Source organism: Neomonachus schauinslandi, chromosome 4, assembly GCF_002201575.2.
Source record: "Neomonachus schauinslandi chromosome 4, ASM220157v2, whole genome shotgun sequence".
Lineage (NCBI taxonomy): Eukaryota > Metazoa > Chordata > Mammalia > Carnivora > Phocidae > Neomonachus > Neomonachus schauinslandi.
Genome location: NC_058406.1, coordinates 136909 through 155630, shown reverse-complemented (window position 1 = coordinate 155630; position 18722 = coordinate 136909). Strand labels below are relative to the sequence as shown.

The following is an 18722-nucleotide window of genomic DNA, read 5'->3' as shown; positions in this document are numbered from 1 at the left end:
AGGCTGTAGTGTAGGGTCGGAGGGTGGGGGTACCCGGCAGCCCTTCCCCACGTCCCCTTTCCAGCAATGGAGAGTGAGAGAGCAAGCACCCATAGAAGATACACAGGACCCCGGGGCACATGTGTGTATCCACAGGGCCGGTGGGCATGACCCGGGCCAAGTGAAGAGATCGAGAGGCGAAGCTGAGGGCTCGCCTGCCTGGGAGAGGCCCCTGGATGTCTGAACACACGTGTGCATGTGTGTACACACGCACACACATGACATACATGTGCACGCACACAGACGCACGTGCGTCCACACGCTCAGATACGCCCGCACTCTAATGCACGCCTGCACACACGCACACACGCAATGCCGGTGCCTCGTGTCGAGGCAGGGGCTCCGGGGGGCGTGGGGTGACGGCTCCCCGCTCCCAAGCTAGGAAACTAAGCCTCACAGCGCACAGACAAACCCCTAAGCCCACTCTCCTCCACCGGGGTGGAAAGTTTCGCCCTCCGTGGGGGTGCGGGTGAGGCTCGGGATGTGCTGCCGTGGATGAGGAGCTGAGAATGGCAGAGAGTGAAGGTGGGGGTGGGGGCCAAGGTGCTACTTACGCTGGGATCTCATTGGTCAGTTCGCTTGGAAACAAAGAGACAGAGGTGGTGAGAAGGAAGGAGGGTGGAGGCGGGTGGTGGGCCGGCCGAGCTGGGTGGACCCTGGGCCTTCCCCTCCCCGCCACAAAGCAGAGGGTGGGTGGAGGGTCCGGCGTCTTACCCTGCACAGCATGCACAGATAGGAACAGACAGATGGTAGAGGGCGGAGGGGGCGCCCAACTCCCAGGAGGCATGTTACCTCTCAGTCACAGCATTGAGGTATTCGATGTAGGTTTGTCCGTCAAAGGCCAGGGCGTCCACATCCCCTGCTGACTTCTCAATCAGCCCTGAGAGATAGTGGGGGTGAGGGCTGCCTCGGGTGGGGCTCCAGCCCAGCCAGCCTCAGCCAGGTGCCGGGCACCGCTCACCCTTCTTACCCTTCTCGCAGTGAAGCCCGGAGAAGCCCCCGGGACACAGGCACTCATAGGAGGCCTCCCGAGGGAGGCAGGAGGCCCCATTGAGGCACGGGTGGCCTGAGGCCTGGGTACAAGGGTGGTGAGCAAAAGACGACACATCCACGGACCGAACCACGTGCTCCTGGGTCAGCAGCTCCTGGCCTTTCAAGGAGACCTGGGGGCATAAGAGGTAGAGAACCTTTGTCTGGCCTGCTGTCCTCCCTACCACAGTAGCCCCCACCCCAGGACAGAGGCCCCTCTGGGATGGGCCCTCCCTTGAGACTCTACCACCCCTGACACTGCAGAGAGCCCCTGGCTGGGATGGGCCCCACCCCTGCCCCAGGTACCCGCTGGATGACGCCGTTGAAGCCAGAGGACACTGCGGCTGCCCGGGCCAGCTTGCTGAAGTCAGGGGCCCCTCCCACATAGAGCGGCTCCTTCAGATTGAGGACAGTGTGTGGCACCTGGGGGGAGAGGCCGGGTGAGGGGGCTGTGGAGCCTGCTCACTGGGCAGAGACAAGGACGCTGGGCCCCAGATCGGCGGCCCCACTGGCCTGCAGGGGCCCACCCCTCGCCCACCAGCCTATCTAGGAGGCAGAGTTAATCACACAAACGTGGCCAATGTGGAGACTTAGTGGGGGCAGGAGCTACTCTAGAAGATGAATGAGTAGAATGAGAGCAGAGACCGGTACCTTGCGGGATTTCTGACGTCCGAAGAGCAGGGTGGGGGTTGCAGAGCAAGGGCCAGAGAGCAGTGGGGGCAGAGAGCAGACAGACAGACAGAGGCACAGGACAGACGGGGGAGAAAACAGTTCAGTGAGAGCCAGCTGTGGGGTGGGGGCTGCCGTGCCTCCCAGGAGGAGAGGGAGGAGGAAGGAGGCAGGGGAGTTGGTGGGAGGCCCACGGCCTTGGGGACACTCACCGGGGACTCCCCCAGCACGCGCGGCCCGTCACTGACCCGCATGGCGCCCTTGCGGCCGTTGCGCTCCAGTAAGACCCTGGTCCAGGTGTCCAGGGCCACTGGCTCCTTGCTCCTGGCGAGCAGGGGGTGCCATGAGCAGGTTCTGGGCCCTGCCAGAGTGCCCACCCAGGAGCCTGGGTGACACAGCCAAGTGCCCCCAGCCCCACCCCATGCCCACAGGTGAGGGCGCACCTGATGACCGCCGCCCCCTTGCCCAGGTCATAGCGGAACTCCAGGAAGCGGTCACGCAAGGCCAGGGACACGAAGTCCCCCTTGCCGTCTGTCTTCTGCCCGTTGAAGAGGAGCAGGCCGTTGGGGCCACGCGCCAAGAACACCACCTCCAGTACCATCTTCTCCCTGGGGGTCCGGTGCGGTCAGGTGGGGGCCTCTCAACGGCCCCTTACCCCACAGGCTGGACAGGGGTTGGGGGGATGCTTCCCCTCATCCCCCGCCTCTGTCCTACTGACCCTAGGTCCCGCTCAAAGGTGTGCAAGCCTTTTAGCTCCAGGTAGGAGAAGCCGCTGAAGTCAGCCAGGAAGGGCTGGGAATGATCCCGCTCAGAGACTGTGGAGGACAAGACAGCAGTCACATGGGGGGGCCGGGCCCTGACCCCTGGGGTTCCCTGTAACTCCACTGACCTGCCAGCCCCAGGCTGAACTCAAGCCCTAATGCTAGCCTGAACCCCGATCCTAACCCCAACCAGAACCCACACCCTAATGCTTAACCCCGACTTCCTCATCCCCACCCTTCTCCCTGTACTGACAGCCCAATGCCCCCACCTGTCTGGCAGATGGTGCCCCCCCGTCCCTGGGGGCATTCGCACTTGGCCTCCCCCTCAGGCAACACGCGGCAGGGGGCTGCCCCATGGCAGGGGTTGGGCTCACAGGGGTTCTTGTCAACGCTACAGGTTGGACCTGGAAGGAGACACGATGGGGTCCCATGCCCACAGACACACAGGCATGCCCCCCACCCCTGCGCCCAGCCCAGGCTCCACCCTCACCAAAGTGGCCAGGTGGGCACTGACAGTGGAACATGCCAGCCTCCAGGGCCTGGCACGGGGCCCCGCCGAGGCAGGGGTTGGGCAGGCAGGGGTGGTCCCCGCACTCGCCCACACCGGAGCTTCGGGTTACAGCCCCCTGCCAGCTGCTGAGCTCCAACCGCTGATTATTGACGTCCAGCAGGCGGATGCAGCCCCTGAGGCCAACACGAATGGAGGTCCTTTCGAGCACCCTGCCACCAGGAGGAGGGTCAGGCACCAGGGGCCAGAAACCACAGGCCAGCTCTAACACTGCACCCCCCAACCAGCCAGGATCAGGGCTGCTCCCCACTTTTGGTGCTCCCAGGATGGCCAGTCCCACAAACAGGACAGAACCAAGAAGTGGGTTGAGGGTCAAGGCTCAGGACTGAAGGTCAGGGCCAGCCCAGCCTCTCCTTGGTGGTAACACGGCAGCCTGGGGCTGAGGGATGCCACCCAGGAGACAGAATCAGGATCGGGATCAAATCAGGGTCACTGCCATCATCCCCACTCATCCTTGCACCCACTCTGCTATTCAGAAGTCGCTTGGGCCTCCTGGATGCCGCCCACAAGAGTCAGGGGTCAGGACCAAGGTCAGGGGCCCAGGGTCTGGGGTGCCCCACCCTCCTTGGTGCTCACACGGCAGCCTGGTCCGCCGGGACGCCGCCCACAAAGAGGTCTGTGTCCAGGTTGAGACCATCAGTCCCGCTGGGGCTATGGCCCAGAACAGGGGTCTCCCCATCCACTGAGAGCGAGCCCCGGCGCCAGTGCCGAGACAGCTCCAAGTGGTACCAGCGGCCGGGCTCTATGGGCACCGAGCTGGTCAGTACTGCGGGCCCTGAGCCGGTGTCAAACCTGGGGGATGGGAGCAGGCCCTCAGGACAGCCGGAGGGGCCCAGGACCACCGCCCAACTGCAGCCTCCCGCCCTCACCCCTCACCCGCCTTGGCCCCGTTCCTGACTGCCCCCTCCCCCACAGCCCCCTCTGCCTGGCCCGCCCTGGCCACTCACCGGAGCTGCACACGGCCCCCCAGCAGAGTCAGTGCCAGGAAGTCCTTGCCCCGGGCATTGCCGTTATAGAGTAGGAGTCCCTGGGGCTCTAGCGCCCGGAACTCCAGTGCCAGGCGCAGTGTGTGGTAGGCACGGAGGGTGGGGAAGGCCAGGAAGGAGTGGCCCCCGAAGGCTGGCACAGAGGGGTGCAGTGCTGCAGGGAGACAGGGAGGGACCCGCTGGAGGGCCACGGAGGAGCCCGGCCCCGCTCGGGGTTCTCCTCCAGCCTGAAAGCCCCAGCCCTGAATCCCCAAGCTGGCCCTGGCCCCAGCTCTGGGGCAGGGAATCCAACCTGCCCCTCACCCCAACCTGGGCCCCCTCTGCCTAGTCCCCAGCTCTCCACCGTGGCTTGGCCTGGCCTGGCCCCGACCCTTGCCCCCTCCCCTCCATCTGCCTCCCCGCCTCTCTCCGGCATGGATGACCTTTACCCTTCTCGCAGACGGCACCCCTCCTGCCCACTGGGCAGCTGCAGGTGAAGCCTCCAGCCGAGTCCTGGTCTTGGCAGGTTCCCCCGTGGAGGCAGGGCTGGGAGTCACAGGGCTTTGGCGGCTGCTGGGGGCCTGAGGGCAAGGGCCGGCGTCCAGGCACGCGACGGGGGGCAGTGGTGGGGGGCTGGCGTGTGGTGGGCAGGGCCGTGGTCCTGCCAACAGGCCGGCTTGTGTGGCTGGGGTAGAGGGCCCGCTGGGTCACAGCAGAAGGCACGTGGGCCATAGTGGTCGCTCTGGCCGTGGCTGCAGCAGGTGCAGCTCCTGTGGTGGCTCCCAGGAAGAACGCGGGAAACCAGTCTGAGGGTAGAGAGACAGTCAGGACCCACAGAAAGCAGAGCACAGGGAGGGCCAGCCGGGGCAGGGGTCCTGTGGGTAGCGGGGGAGGGCAGGCAAGCTGCAGCACTTGGCCAGACTGGGCACTCACCAAAGTCCATAAAGCGTACGTGCTCCTGCAGGGGCCGCCGTACCCCCAGGGACCGGCGCCGGGACGCCTGTATCTGCCGGAGCAGGGCCTGGCCCACATCAGACGCCCTAAAGGTTGTGGCTGAGAAGGAGGGGACACGGAGCATGGGGGAGCCCCGCACAGACGCCTACCACCTCCTGGGAGGGCCGGGGGTAGGGGACTCACCAGGGTCGAAGTGCACGTCCACAATGGCTCGGACTGAGCTGCCAGGCCCCAAGTCCCGCAGGCGGACACTTCGGAAGTCCTTCTTAACATCTGAGTTCCGGAAGAGGTCATCCAGCTGTTGGTGGGCAGTGGTGAGGGCTCTGGGGAGCTGCCCAGGCCAGGCTGTCAGGCCCTCCCTCTCCAGCGCCTCTCTGGGCCTGTCCTGGGGCGGGGAGCCAGTGGCTGGACAGGGCCGCACCCCTGCCCTGTGGGCCCTGCACGTACTGTGCTCTCGATGCTCCTAGCGGTCTCCCCAAAAAGCTCTGACTTGGGGTCGGCCATCTCCGGTGTGTAGAACAGCTCTTGCCCCTCGACCCCCTCAAGCTCCAGCACACCCTGGAACGCCTTGGTGGCTGTGGGGGAGGGGGCAGTGAGGCCCTGCCTGGCACCTGCCTGGCCTCTGGGTGGGCCACAGGCACAGACCCCAGCAGCAAGCCACACGGGGTGCAGGGCAGGTTAGTCAGATGGTCATGAGGTTAGTGGGGTCTTGGGGTGGGGCCGGTATCAGTTACCAGACGTCTTGGAGCAGAGCTCCAGGTCGGCTTGCAACAGGAAAGACAAGTTAGCTGCAGGGCCTGGGCACCCACACGTGTGCATGCCCATGCTGAATGCCCAAGACCACGCACGTGTGTGTGCCAAAATCAGAAAACCGTAAGCCCTGAGTGCCCACCTGCCGGGCAGGCCTCCTGCCTGGGAGGGGAGACAGCGTTCCTGGCGTGTCCAGGCCACGGTTCACGTGCCACCCCAGCCACCGGCTACCCACTCACCAGGACAGTTGGAACCCTCTGTGTCCAGCGAGGGCGTCTTGCCGTCTGAGCAGCAGCCCAAAGGTGCGTTGTAGCAAGAAGCCCTCTCCACGGGTGGCCCAGGGGTCGCAGCACTGCCACCGTCAGGGGGCTCGAGTCCTGGGGAGGTGCAGTCTAAGCCTGGCCCGAGAGGTAGCCTCCCTGGGCCCCGTCCCGCACATCCCTGAGCCCATGCTCACCCCCTGAGCCAGTCCCACTGGCCTCCAGGTCACCGCTCAGTCCCTCATCACCGCTCCCGTCAGCACTGCCAGATTCGCCAAAGGCCGACGTGGCGAGGCTGGCCGTGGCAGCGGCCGTGGGGGGCATGGTCAGCACGGGCCTCGGGGTCGTCCTGGGGATGCCGGCAGGGGTCCACGGCCCCGGTGAGGGTCGAGGCGTGGGCTGGCTGGGAGGGGTACTGCTGGGAGCCCGGGGCAGGGCGCCGGGGGGGGATGGCAGCGCCTTGCTCACGTTGAGCCCTGACGTGGCCAAGGGTCCAGGTGTTGGGGGTGCACCAGGACCAGCAGCCTCTGCAGGAGGAACAGAGTCTGAGTGGAGGGCCAGGCCAGGCAGTCAGCCCAGAGTCAGGCCCTCTCGGTCAGCTCTCAGGCGGTGGGTGGGGCCTTACCCCGGCACGGGCCAAGGCTCTGCATGGAGATGTCCAAGCCCTGGCGGCAGGCGATGGTCCTCAGCTGGCACTCGTTGCCGTAGGTCACTCCGTCCGACCCACAGACCTGGGCACAGGGCAAGGTTGCTGGGGGGAGGCCCCTCCCCACCCCACCGCCCTCCACATGCCCCAGCCCTCACCTTGGTAGCATTGGCCTCCGGACAGGTGGATGTTGGGCACACACAGTGTGCGGAGCCAGCCTCCTCCACACAGGATGCCCCAAACTCACAGCGCATCTCAGCACACGTCTCAGGCGCCAAGGAATCTGGGGCAGACATGGCAGACCCTGCTGGCTCCAGAGGCCTCATCCCTATGACGGCCCCACCCCTGGCACGGGGAGCCAAGGTCAGCGCCAGGCTTGGCTCCCACCTGTTTCACAGCCTCCGGGGCCCAGGGCGTGGCCTTCTGGACACTGCCCGCACTTGGGCCCGGCCACCCCGGGCTTGCACGAGCACAGCCCGGTCATCTGCTCACAGTCGTCCCGCACGGCGCCCCGGGGGTCACAGCTGCAGGCTGGGAGGCAGGGGGAAGAACCTGAGCTCTGCGCCTGGCCTCCCCACGGGCTCCAGGGCCCGGCCCAGTTCCTGCCTGGTGTGGGTCAGGCCAGGGTCTGAGCAGGTGAGACAAGGAGCAGGTGGCAAGATGGACAGGTGCGAGTGCTCGGCTGGGGACTGACCATGGCCCCTGTCACTCACGGGTGCAGCCGCTCCGGCCATCAGTGACAATGCCACGGAAGTTCCAGAAGCCAGGCTCACAGCGGTCACACTTGAGGCCCCCGACGCCCGGGCGGCAGGAGCACTGACCCGTGGCTGGGTCACAGGTTCCACTGTAGGAGCCATGCGGGTTGCAATGGCAGGAGCCTGCAAGGCCAGGGCGGGGTAGGGTCACGGCAGCTACACGGCCCCACCGGGCTGTGGGCTGGGGCTGGGCGTGAGTACTCACTGGGGCAGCCGGCCAGGCCCACACCCCGGGCCGCAGTGATGTTGTCCTGGCAGCAGCCGTAGGGGGTCTGGGTGCAGTGCGGGGGGGCTGCGGGTGGCAGCGGGGCCAAGGTGGGGCCTGCAGGGAGGGGCGACACACAGTGCCACGTGTCCACCTTGGGCCTGGCCGCTCCACCACAACCTCCCCTGGCTGTCGGGCCCTGGTACCTGGAGCTTGGGTCACAGGTGAGGACCCCACACCACTTACAAAAACACACCTGTCACATAGTGCCGGAAACACGCAGAACACCCAAAGATCGCGAACACGCCGCCGCGTGCATACACATACGACCAGGACCAAGTGTGCTTGGTTAGTATGTTTTTACAAGCTGGCCCACACACATACAAAACATACACGCAGACACATCTACCCACGTTCCTCCCCAGCCGCACACATCAAACACACCCGCAGATACACGTGTGTGTGCACGCATAAGTCCACATACCCACACGAGCACTCACACACACGTGGAAGTCTAGTACATGCAGCGTATCTGCGGGGCCGCCACCCGGCTCCCCCCGGAGAAAGACTGTCCAGAGGGAAGGCCTCGCCGGTGCACGAAGCCCGGTCCAGTGCACCGCAGGCTGGTGCTTCACGCGCCCCTGCTGCTTGGAGGCACGTTCCCACAGCTTGCAGCCGCACGAACACGCACTGCGCTCCTTGAACCCCACGGCACACACGAACCCCCGAGAAGGAGAGATGCGCGCAGGCAAAAGGCCCACTCACCGCGGCAGGCTCCCTGAGCTGTGACGTACAGTTCTCGCTGCGACTCACACCTGGCCTTCTTCAGCTCACACTCGGTGCCGTAGGTGACCCCATCCGAGCCACACACCTGGAGGGGCGGTGTCAGCGTGGGCGGCCACAGCCACTTCCTCGCCGCCCGCCCAGAGCCGGGGGAGGTGGGGGCTCACCGGGCTCCGCAGGACGCCGTGGCAGCTGAAGTCACAGACGCAGGGCCCGTCCTCCGAGTCCTCATCCCAGACACCGCCACGCTGCCGGCACAGCTCCTGCTCACACTCACCGTCCTCTCCAGAGCCAGAGCCCCCAGAGCCGCACTCAGCTGAGGGAGGGGGCTGGGTCACCTGCGGGGTCCTGCCCGAGGCTGGCGCGCAGCAGCCCAGGCCAGCCGCCCCAAGCCTACCCTGCTCACAGGGCCCCGCCCGGGCCTCCTGGATGTGCATCTGCTGCCGGCAGGCTGCCTCCCGGAGGTGACAGGCACTGTCGTAGGTGACACCGTCGCTGCCGCACACGGGGCCGGGTGGGGGCCGCTCGCACCGGGGACACACGCACCGCCCGGCCGAGCACACCGCCCCGAAGGCGCACACCGTGTCCCCGCAGGCCTCTGGGGGGCGGAGCCAGGCGGGGATCAGGGCAGCCCCGGAGAGGGTGGCGCAGGGCCCCACCTGCCCCGCCCCACAGCCCCACTCACGGCAGTGGCCGGCTGAGACCACGTGCAGGCTGATCTGCTGTGTGCAGGCGTGGACGTGCAGCTCACACTCGCTGGCGTACGTGTGCCCATCAGAACCGCACACGGGCTGAGCCGAGGCCACGCACTCGGAGGGGCACACGCAGCGCCCACTCTCGGCCTCACACAGAGCTCCAAAGCGGCACTGCCCGCAGCGGTCTGAGGAAGAGGCCCCATCAGCATGGCAGTCGGGACTCGCCACCCCCTGGCAAGACTCACTTGCCCACCACTGACCACAGGGTCCTCTGCGGGCCACCCGGATCTCCCGTCCAAGGGCGCAGGCCGTGGCCTCCAGCTCGCACGTGCTGCCGTACGTGACGCCATCGCTGCCACACACAGGGTCGTAGACGCCCGAACATGCCTGCAGGCACACGCACTCCGCTTCCCCGTTCTTCACAGCACACAATGCCCCAAACGGGCACTGCACCCCAAGGCACGGGGACAGGGGCTGGTCTGGGGAGAACAAGGGCACTCAGGGGGCTCTTCCTGCTCCCCCAGGCTCACGCACAAAGCCCCCAGCTCCACGCAGCAGACCCTCTCCCAGGGTGGGGGCAGCAGAGGGAAAGTGGACGGGGAGAAGAGCCGAATGCTCAGGACACAGCAGAGAAAGGGACAGACACACGACGGACGCAGACAGGGACACAGACCCCAGCAGCCTCAGCCCCCTGCCTGAGTGCGGGGAGGGGCTGCCCCCACGACACAGGAACTTCCTGGCTGCCCACAGTGGGCTGAGGGAGGGCCAGGCTTCTGCAGCCACCCAGGCCACTGACCACTGGCCACCAGCAGCCCTGGGACACCCGAACGTGTAGGGGGGGCTCTCTCCCCGTGGGGGGGAGGAGTCGTGGCCCGCGGTCACACCCAGGGCCACCAAGGGGAGGAGGTGTCTGTCCACTTGCTCTGAGGACCGCAAGGCCAGGCAGCAGCGAGCCAACCCCCCCGCTGAGCTGGGGGCAGACCTCGGGCCGTGGGCTCCTGGCGGCAGGCGCGGTACCTCATCCTGCCAGCAGGTCAGGCTGGAAGACACAAGAGGCGGAGCAGAGAGGGAAGGAAGGACAGAGGAGAAAATACAGACACAGAGAGAGAGGTGGAAGGACGGACAGACCGACCGACGGACGGACACACAGTGGGGGGCTGGCAGAGCCACCGCACGCCCCATCCCCACACTGAGCCTGACTGAGACTTTGCCTCTGTGGGGGCCCTGGCGTCCCCAGAGTGGGGGGCCCAGGGGCCTGGAGGCTGATGGGGCAAGACGGCCTCACGCGGGCACCGGGGAGCCTGCACAGGACCCCCGTCTCTGCCAGGCCCCCCAGGTGCTGCAGGCACCCCCTAACAGAACCCACTGCCCCAGAGCCTGCGGATGCACAGCAGCCCTGCGGCCTCCCCAGGGCCCCAGGAGAAGCATGAGTCAGGATGGAGATGGTAAGTGATAACAGGCAGCAGGGAGCGACACAGGGCCGGCCCGCGGCCGGCACGGGCGGCCCCCCCCCACCCCCCCGGTGCTCACCACACGGGCCCTGGTGCTTGGCGGGGACGGCACGCTGCTGCTGACACTCAGCCCGCTGGCGCCAGCAGTCGCTGTCATACGTGTGCCCGTCGAGCGCGCACACGGGCCGGTAAGCCCCGTCACAGACGACGCGGTCGCAGGAGCAGCGAGCACGGCCTCGGCGGGACAGGCACACGGCACCGAACCTGCACACGTCTGCGCACTGGTCTGGGAGGGCAAAGCAAGGGGATCAGACAGCCCAGGGAGCCCCGCCAGCCCCCACCTCAGGGCTCACAGGGCATCCACGGGCGCACGGGGTGGCGAGTGGGCGCCGGGGAGGAGCGCAGGACAGTGTGGGCACAGGCAGGCCCGGAGCTCACACTGCGTGGCAGGGCTGGGCCTCCTCCAGGAGCCACCCACCTTGAGGCTGGCACCGGCCAGAGCGCACTTTCTGGAGGAGAAGGCCGCGGGCAGCGCCCGTGCGGCCCATTATGCAGTCATTGTCGTAGGTGACCCCGTCATCCCCGCACACGGGTGCGTGCCGAGGAGGACAGCTCTCCGGCCGCAGGAGCATCTCGGGGCGCCGCGTGCGTGGGTTCACACGGCAGACACGGCTCAGGTCACCGCGGGCACCCTGGCAGGGGTCTAGAAGGCAGAGGGCAGAGGTCAGGGCGTGGGGCCAGGTGGGCACGCACACGCAGAGGCCGTGCTATGTGCAGGGGGCACGGCTCACCACAAGGGCCGTCGAACTTCTTGAAGACGTTCTCCTGGCGGGCGCACGCGTGGCGCAGGAGCTGGCACTCGCTGGGGTAGTCCGCCCCGTCGCTGCCGCACACGGGGCCGTCGGGGGGCCCCTGGCAGGTGGCCGGGCACAGGCACGTGGCTGTGTGCCCGTCTGCTGAGCGCACACAGGTGCTGCCAAAGCTGCATGTCACGTTGGAGCAGGGGTCCCGGGACCCTGGAGGGGCAGGCTGGGGTCACGAAGCCGTCCCCCCGCCCTCCGGGTGCCCGCCTGTGCCCGCACTCACCGCAGGGCCCACGGCTGAGTAGGCGGATGCGGCGCTGCCGGGTACACTGTGCCCGCCGCAGCTCGCACTCGCTGCTGTAGGTGGAGGCGTCGGAACCGCACACGGGGGCCACCAGGGCGGGGCAGGCGCTCTTCCTGCACACGCAGGAGGCTTGGCCGGAGCCCTCTGCGCTGGGCTGGCACACGGCGCCGAAGCCACACAGCATTCCTCGGCATGCTGGGCGGGGCAGGAGAAGGGAAGGTCAGGGCCCAGCCCGCTTGCCCCCCGTCCCTGTGTCCACACAGCTGCCGAGACCTCGAGACGCACTCACCGTGTTCGTCCACTAACCCCGGGGACACCTCCACCCGCGCCGCGCATGGCCACACATTCTGTGCTGGGCACTCGCAGGAACATGTGTGTGCCCACCGAGGCCGCGACCACACGCCCCTGTGCATGCTGGCAGGGCCCGGCCCCTTCCCCTCTCAAACCCCGCCAGCCCCAGCACTTTTGCTCACGGCAGAAGCTGCTCAGCTGTGGAGGGGGTCGTCTCCCAGATGGTGCACCAGCGCCAGGGAGTCACGAGCCCCCCACACAGAGCAAGACACCAACCCTCAGGCCAACTCTATCACAGGGAATCTGCCCCACCTTGCTTAGGGGCCCACCCTCTCCTCAAATCAGAATCAAAGCCCCTCATCTGACCCCTGACCTACGCCCCCAGAGCCCTGGCCCCGGCTCCTTCCTGGGAGCTGCTCCAGGGTCCAACACCAGCCCCACCCCCACCACCTCTGGTCTGAGGTCAGACGGTTGTAGAGCAGATGGGTGGGCGGTCTGTGGATCCAGGTCACATGCTCCACCTCTGGCTCTGCCTCCTCGGCACCCTAACCCCGGGCCTCCCGCCGTGTTCCTCTTCTCTTCCCACATCTTTTCTATGTGGGCCCTGCCTCTTGGGGCTTTTCTCTGCCTGGCCCCCTCACCTTCTGCATCTCCCCCAGGTCCCTCAGCTGTGGCCTTCTTGAACGTTCCTGGTCCTCCAGCCCTCCCGGGTCTCCCCAGGTGAAAGCTGATGGGGCATCTCTCTCTGAGGCCCCTCAGGCTCTCACATGCCTCCACCTCCCCACCTATCCTCCGGAGCCCCCACCTCAGTAAATGTCCTCACCTCCCACACCTCCTCCCCAGTCCCGCTGCCCCACCTCACACTCAAGAGCGACCTGCTCTGGGAGGCTGAGCACAGGGGCTCCGCAGACCCGTCATTTTCCTCTTTAAACAGTTTAGTTTCTAACTCTGCAGTTAAAAACTGCCGCGTGCCCAGCACATCCCAAGGAAGTGGCTGCTCCTGACCCCCACCGGTGAGGGACCACAGTCCTGCGGATTGGAGAAATGCGGAAGGCTCTCAGACATTTAAACCCAGAGCTGTCAGGGATAGCCGCTCCTGAAGAGAGGCAGGCTGACTCCTTAGGACCCCCACCAGGACTGCACACCCACAGGCGCGTGGGCCCATTACAGGCTGCAGCTGTCTACATCTAATACATGTTTAATTGGGTCTAATCATCATTAATAAGTTATGGTGGAGAGGGCGGGGTGGCTCCCCCCATTGCCTCCCAGCAGGCTCAGGAAGTGGGGCAGGAGGGAGAAAGCACCTCCGTCTGGGGGAGGGCAGGGCCCCCAAGGGAGCTGAAGCTAGCTGTTGCCACAGCAACGGCCCACCTCAGGCTCCTCCAGGTCTGATTGGCCACCCCTACCCCCACCCCACACAGGTTGAGTGAACAGGGGCCTGAGGCAAGGGTGGGGCCAGTGTGGACACCCCAGCCTGAAGTCCCTGCCACCAAGGCTCCTGCCTTCCTCCTCCCTAGCTCCCCTGTGTCCCTGCTCCTGCAGATCCCAGAACCAGGCCACCACCAGCTCTGCATTCACCTGCCCGGTGAGCGTGGGCAAGTTACCACCCCGTCATGCTGCAGTACCTCTTTCTGTGAGTGGGGACGGTGGGACCTACTTCCCAGGGTCACCGTGGGGCCGAGTGGGCCAATACCCGCAGAGGCTTGCAGGGTGCCCAGCATGCAGCTCTGGGCGGAGTGTCAGCTGCCCCAGTAATAACAGGAACAAGAGCTGTCATTACGTTGGTCTCCCCTCTGTCCCGGCTCAGACCAAACTCAAAGCCTGTCCACTGTGAGGCCTCTTCGTGCTTCTGTCTCCCTCTCCTCTCCCCTCAGCACTTTCTTCTCGTCTTCCTTGCCCAAGGCCCCTGGGACCCCCAGGCCAAATTCACGGGCACTTGCTGATATCCAGCTGATTCCTCTATCTGGCTTCAACTGGAGCTGCTGACCAAGGTCCCTCCCAGAGTCCTGACCCCATGGCCAAAGACTTGGTCTTTCTCTCATTACACCTCAGGCTCCTGGGCTGGTGGCAGAGTGTCTGTGCCCTTGGATTCAGGCCACTCTCCTTCTGCTCACTTCTGTCCAGCCAGACCCCTCGGACAAAGACATCTACTCCTGGATGACTAGCATGTTCCTTGCCCACCAAGACTTGCACTCTCCCTCCACAGCCCAGGGTTCTGCTTTGTCCCCCCCAAGACAAAAACTAGGGAAGGACAGTGATGATGACGATGGACAGCTAACCTGTGATAAGCGAGCCTGGAGCACTGGGTCAGGTGTATGGAAGGTGGACTGCAAGGGGAGGGGCTGGGGGCAGGAGACCAGAAACATCTTGGGGACAGGTTCCTTGGGACTAGCTGTTGGACTGAAGGTGGCTGAGGGCAGAGGAGAGGCCAGGGTGCCTCTGGGGGCCATCAAGCTGAGGCCCCCACACTGACTCCCAAGTCAGACAGGTGGGTCCAGGTCCAAGCCCTTCCACTTCCTACCACTTTGCGGAGACTGCACCCCCGTCAGAGCGGCAGTTCCCAAGGGGCAGCCTCCTGGCTCTAAAGCGGGGGAAGATCTCATGGCTCCCAGGGCAGCTACAGCATTTGGTGACGCGACGTAGGCAAAGCAGAAGCTTGGAGTACATGGTGCTCATCCCCTGTCCAGGCTGAAATGGGTTCCTTCCCCAGAGCCACGCTCAGGCTGTGAGGTCAGGGGAGGGCTGCTCCCATGCACAGTCTTGATGCCCGCTTCACAACTGCCTGTCTACATGTGTGCTCTCCGCTCCCCCCAGGACTAGGGAATCACCGAGGCTGAAGACGAGTTTCTTGACTGGACATAAAACATGCACAAGTACACAGGCACTCACAGGCATGCAAGCACATGCCCAGCATGTGCCAGGCACCACCAGTCTCACACCTGTATCAGCCCTTAATCGTATGTACACTGCCCCTCATAAATGCAGGGAGAGCACCCATATGCCCACGAGCCACGCGCTCTGCCACGCTTGCCCAGCTCCGACTCCTACAGGAGGCCTTCTCCGGCCACTCAGCTCCCCTGCACAGTCTTACTCCCCGCGTGCCCAGGGGCCCCCTCACAATGTGCTGGAGGCAGCAGTGGTTTTTATAGCCACCGGCTGGCATGGGTATATTTAACTCCCCTCCTGGTCTCGACTGAGCTGGGGGATGGAATGGATGCCCCAAGCCCTGCCCGTGGCCACAAATACACAGTGTGTATGCCTCAAGGGATGATGACGGCTATGGCATGGAGCTGTCCCCCAGTGTGCAGTAGGATCAGAATGCGGGTGTGGGGGCCCACATGTGCAGCTGCAGGGAAGACCGGTAGGTATGTAAAGCAAAGGAGATGCTCCAGGCTTTTAGGCTTCAGGAGAGGAGGCTGAGGACAGTCTTTAAATCCAGACAGCCCCAGGCCTCTTGCCCACAGCCTGTGGGAGACTCAGTCTGGTCTCCAGCCCCCAGCCCACTATAGCCTCGATCCCATATATGGATAGCCTTCCATAAGTGACTTCTATGAACTTGAGCAGGTACCCACCCAGCAGGGGGCCCAGGTACTGAGCACAAAGCTGGAAGCTCTCACTGTCCTTGCCCAAGGAGAGAACCCCAAACTGCCCTTTCCTGTGGCACTAACAGCTTCATCCCCTCCCCCATCACATTAGCTTAATTACAGTGGCCCACAGACCAGCAGGCCCCTCAGGGAGGCGAGGTCCCAGCCCACAAAGTGGGTCACGAAGGCCAACCCCAGACTGTTCGGTCCAGGGACAGGCTCTCCAATCCCTCCTCAGTCATTGGTCCTTCATGACCCCCCACGCTCGCACATATTGTCTGACCCATCTTACAACTTGCAGGCCCCAGGACTTATTCCCAATTTTTCAGCCAAGAAGGCCAAGGCCCAGAGAAGTTGGAGCCATGCTTGTGTGCAATGGCCCATGGCCGACACAGGTTCAGGCCCAGGCCCAAGGACCCCACAGGCCCTCTGCTTGTCCACCACTGTGGACATCCCAGGAAGGACCCAGGCTCCGTCATCCAGCCTCCTCTCTGCTTCAGATACACCCAATATGTCTGGTGTGCACACTCCAAGAATGGCCAAGAGTGCCACTGCCCCCTCCAGGCACGGTTTCCCAAGTACAGCCTGTCACCACCTGAGGCCCCCCGCTCAACTCACCATCTGGAGGCGTGGGGGGCGCTGGTGTGAAGTGGGTCCCAGGTTTGTCTGGAAAAAAACCACAAATATCTAAGTTAGTCCTCTCTGAGCAGGCCTTTCCATAGCCCGTCCCTTTGCCCAGTCTGGAGGAGCCACCTCTGCCCTCCCACACCTGCCCCCTATACCAGTGCCCAACCCCATCCCTTCCTTGGCCCCACTCTGAGCCCTGAGGATTGGCCAAAGCCTGTGGGTAGTCAAAGCAGAGGCCCTAGCTTCTCTCTGCCCTTCCAGCTGTATGGTCATGGCCTGACACCTGTCAGGCAGGGTGGGGGCAGCCACCTATTCCCTAGATGAGCCCAGCCCCAGGCCCTGCCAAAGCCCCCCCCACTTCAGTGTAGTCAGCTGCTCCATTCCTCCCCAGCTCCCAGAGAAAGTTGTCTCTGCAGCTCAGGATGAGGGTCAGCCCCACAGGAGCCCAAGGATAAGCTTTGAGGGGCCCAGGGATCCAGAGAATGGCCCATCCTGTCCCCAGAAGATGCAGGTGGCCCATCTGAGCCACATCTCAGCTGGTAGCCTCTATGTGACCCTGCCTGTCCCCCAGTTCGTGGTGGCTGAGGCAGGGGAACTCAGCCAGCAGGAGGGTCACATGAGCCTGGCTCAGGACCGCAACCACGTACAGTTGTTGAGGAAAAGCAGCACCGCGAATCCCAGCGTGGAAGTGGCCAGCAGGATCAGGCAGACGTTGCAGGGGATCATAAAATATCGCACCAGCAGGGAGACCCCGCGCTGCTGCCGCGGGTCCCTCTCCAGAGGTAGCGGAGGCATGGCCCTGGGTTCCTCAGTCCCCACTCTCAGGGTGTGGGGGTTCCTCAAGGGGTGCCCTTGGGCCTCTTCGGGGCAACTCCTCCCATTCTGGGACCCCTAGGGCAGCTGACAGCAGCCGTGTTCTCAAAGTTCAGTGCCAGTCACCGCCCGGAGAGCACCAGGACCCCACCGCAGCCCCCGAGGCTCATAATGGGAGGTGTGCAGAATTCTCAGAAGGAAGAGGAGGAGAGACCACGGGCCAGCCAGCGGCCACCCCTCGTGTCCGCAACCCGGTAGCCGCAGGTGCCAGTAGCTCTCCGCGGGACTCCGGAGCCCTGGTTCCCGGCCGCCCGGCTACCCTGGAGGGGCCGGTCCGAGGGGCACTGGCGCCGAGGGGAGGCGCGGCGGGGTGCCGGCGCGGAGGGTCTCCAGTCCCCAGCAGAGGCGGGAGCGGCGATGGCAGCGAGCAGCAGGAGCGCGCGCGCGCGGCGGAAGGGAGAGAAGAAAGAGCCGGCCCTCGGAAGGCCGCGCCTCGGCTCCCGCCTCTGGGCGAGCCGCGCCAGCTCGCGTCGCCCTCGCCGGGGCTGAGGCGGTGAGTGAGGGGCGAGGGGCGCCGCGGGAGGAGGGCGGGGAGCAGAGACAAAGGAAGACGCCTCCGGGGACCCCGGTGTCCGCGGGGAGTCGGGGCTCGCGGCGCAGACGACCGGGCGGAAGAGGACGGGAGGGTGGCGGCACAAAAGGGGACGCAGGGCAGACGAGGGCAGCAGCAGGGGTGGGGGCGCGGGATGAGGTGGGAGCCGGGGCTGGGAAGGAACGGGGGTCGTGGGGCGAGGGAGGGGAGTGGAGGCAGGTGCTGGGGGGGGGGGGGGGGGGAGGGGGGGGGGGGGAGGGAGAAAGGGTGGGGCGGGGTCAGGGGCTGGGCGGGTCCCCTACCGCGCCCACCCGGCGGAGCTGGGCCGGACTGAGTGTGCCGGCGGCCGAGGACGCGGCGGAGGGCCGGAGGGTCATTCCGATTCCCCGCAATGGGGCTCGGGCCCGCCTGCAGGACTCCATTCTAGGCTGCGGTGTGCGTGTGCTTGTGTGTGCGTGTCACCGTGTGTGCTTCTGCGGGCCCCGCCCTGGCAGTGTGCATGTGGGGGGGGAGGGTCCCCCAGGTACACACACAGGTGGTGAGCGGGCTGGGTCCAACACGGAGGGTGGAGGCGGAGAGACAGGCCCGCCCCCACCTAGGAGTTGATGGCAACGCCTCAAACCACCCGCGTACTTCCCACCTCCCTTTGGGACGGTGAGAAGAACATGCAAATGAGCTCCTTGTAAAGAAGCATTATGCAAATAGTCGCGGTACCCCCAGCACGGTCCCGCGAGCCTGGAGCGCCCCCAAGAGGCCACCCGGGAGCGTCGGGGCCGTGACGTCACAGCCGGGCCGGGTCGCGTGGCCCACCCGGGCGGGCCCCGGAGTCAGGCTTCTCCACATCCCTAGCTCCTGCCGGCTTGGGGGTAGGGCGAGGGTCGTGCACCGTCCCCATCATCCACACCGGTCACGTCGCACCCTCTGCAGCCAGGATCCCCTAGGTGGCCATCTCTATGACTAACACCTTCACTCCCCTGCAGCCCCATCCCTCCACCGCCCACAGTCCTTTGGGAGGGACCCCTAAGCGCCTACCGCCACACCCACCACGTCTGGCCGCTTCCAGCCTGGACCTGGTCACAGGCCTTCGAGGCCCTGCAGTGACCTCTGCCTGTCCCTCTTAGAGTCGGCCAGCCCTTTCTGGAGAGACAGGGAGAGGAAGCTTGGCCTCCAAGGCACAG

General features: G+C 65.5%; 1 protein-coding gene across 7 annotated transcripts in view; it reads right to left on the bottom strand.

The window, feature by feature from the left end:
- The window catches only part of AGRN (agrin), a 34268-nt gene that overhangs the window by 2823 nt on the left and 12723 nt on the right, over nt 1-18722 (bottom strand). For 2 of the 7 annotated variants that reach the window (XM_021683966.2, XM_021683969.1), the window contains exons 3-33: nt 16131-16178; nt 11617-11832; nt 11322-11546; nt 11009-11233; nt 10610-10816; nt 9340-9558; nt 9070-9264; nt 8782-8982; nt 8552-8700; nt 8367-8472; nt 7602-7718; nt 7355-7519; nt 7029-7172; nt 6800-6924; nt 6621-6726; nt 6193-6540; nt 5975-6112; nt 5433-5560; nt 5169-5283; nt 4965-5084; nt 4481-4837; nt 4014-4206; nt 3643-3858; nt 2989-3218; nt 2768-2902; nt 2456-2552; nt 2181-2345; nt 1950-2061; nt 1375-1491; nt 1010-1202; nt 832-919 (exon numbers count right to left, since the gene is read on the bottom strand). In XM_021683966.2, the coding sequence (XP_021539641.2) occupies nt 832-919; nt 1010-1202; nt 1375-1491; nt 1950-2061; nt 2181-2345; nt 2456-2552; nt 2768-2902; nt 2989-3218; nt 3643-3858; nt 4014-4206; nt 4481-4837; nt 4965-5084; nt 5169-5283; nt 5433-5560; nt 5975-6112; nt 6193-6540; nt 6621-6726; nt 6800-6924; nt 7029-7172; nt 7355-7519; nt 7602-7718; nt 8367-8472; nt 8552-8700; nt 8782-8982; nt 9070-9264; nt 9340-9558; nt 10610-10816; nt 11009-11233; nt 11322-11546; nt 11617-11832; nt 16131-16178 (5200 nt within the window). Of the gene's footprint in view, nt 1-593; nt 618-831; nt 920-1009; nt 1203-1374; nt 1492-1719; nt 1732-1949; nt 2062-2180; nt 2346-2455; nt 2553-2767; nt 2903-2988; nt 3219-3642; nt 3859-4013; nt 4207-4480; nt 4838-4964; nt 5085-5168; nt 5284-5432; nt 5561-5974; nt 6113-6192; nt 6541-6620; nt 6727-6799; nt 6925-7028; nt 7173-7354; nt 7520-7601; nt 7719-8366; nt 8473-8551; nt 8701-8781; nt 8983-9069; nt 9265-9339; nt 9559-10609; nt 10817-11008; nt 11234-11321; nt 11547-11616; nt 11833-16130; nt 16179-16786; nt 16935-18722 lie in introns of those variants that run through there. The other 5 variants (XM_021683967.2, XM_021683971.1, XM_044914365.1 and 2 more) reach the window with 4 other exon arrangements.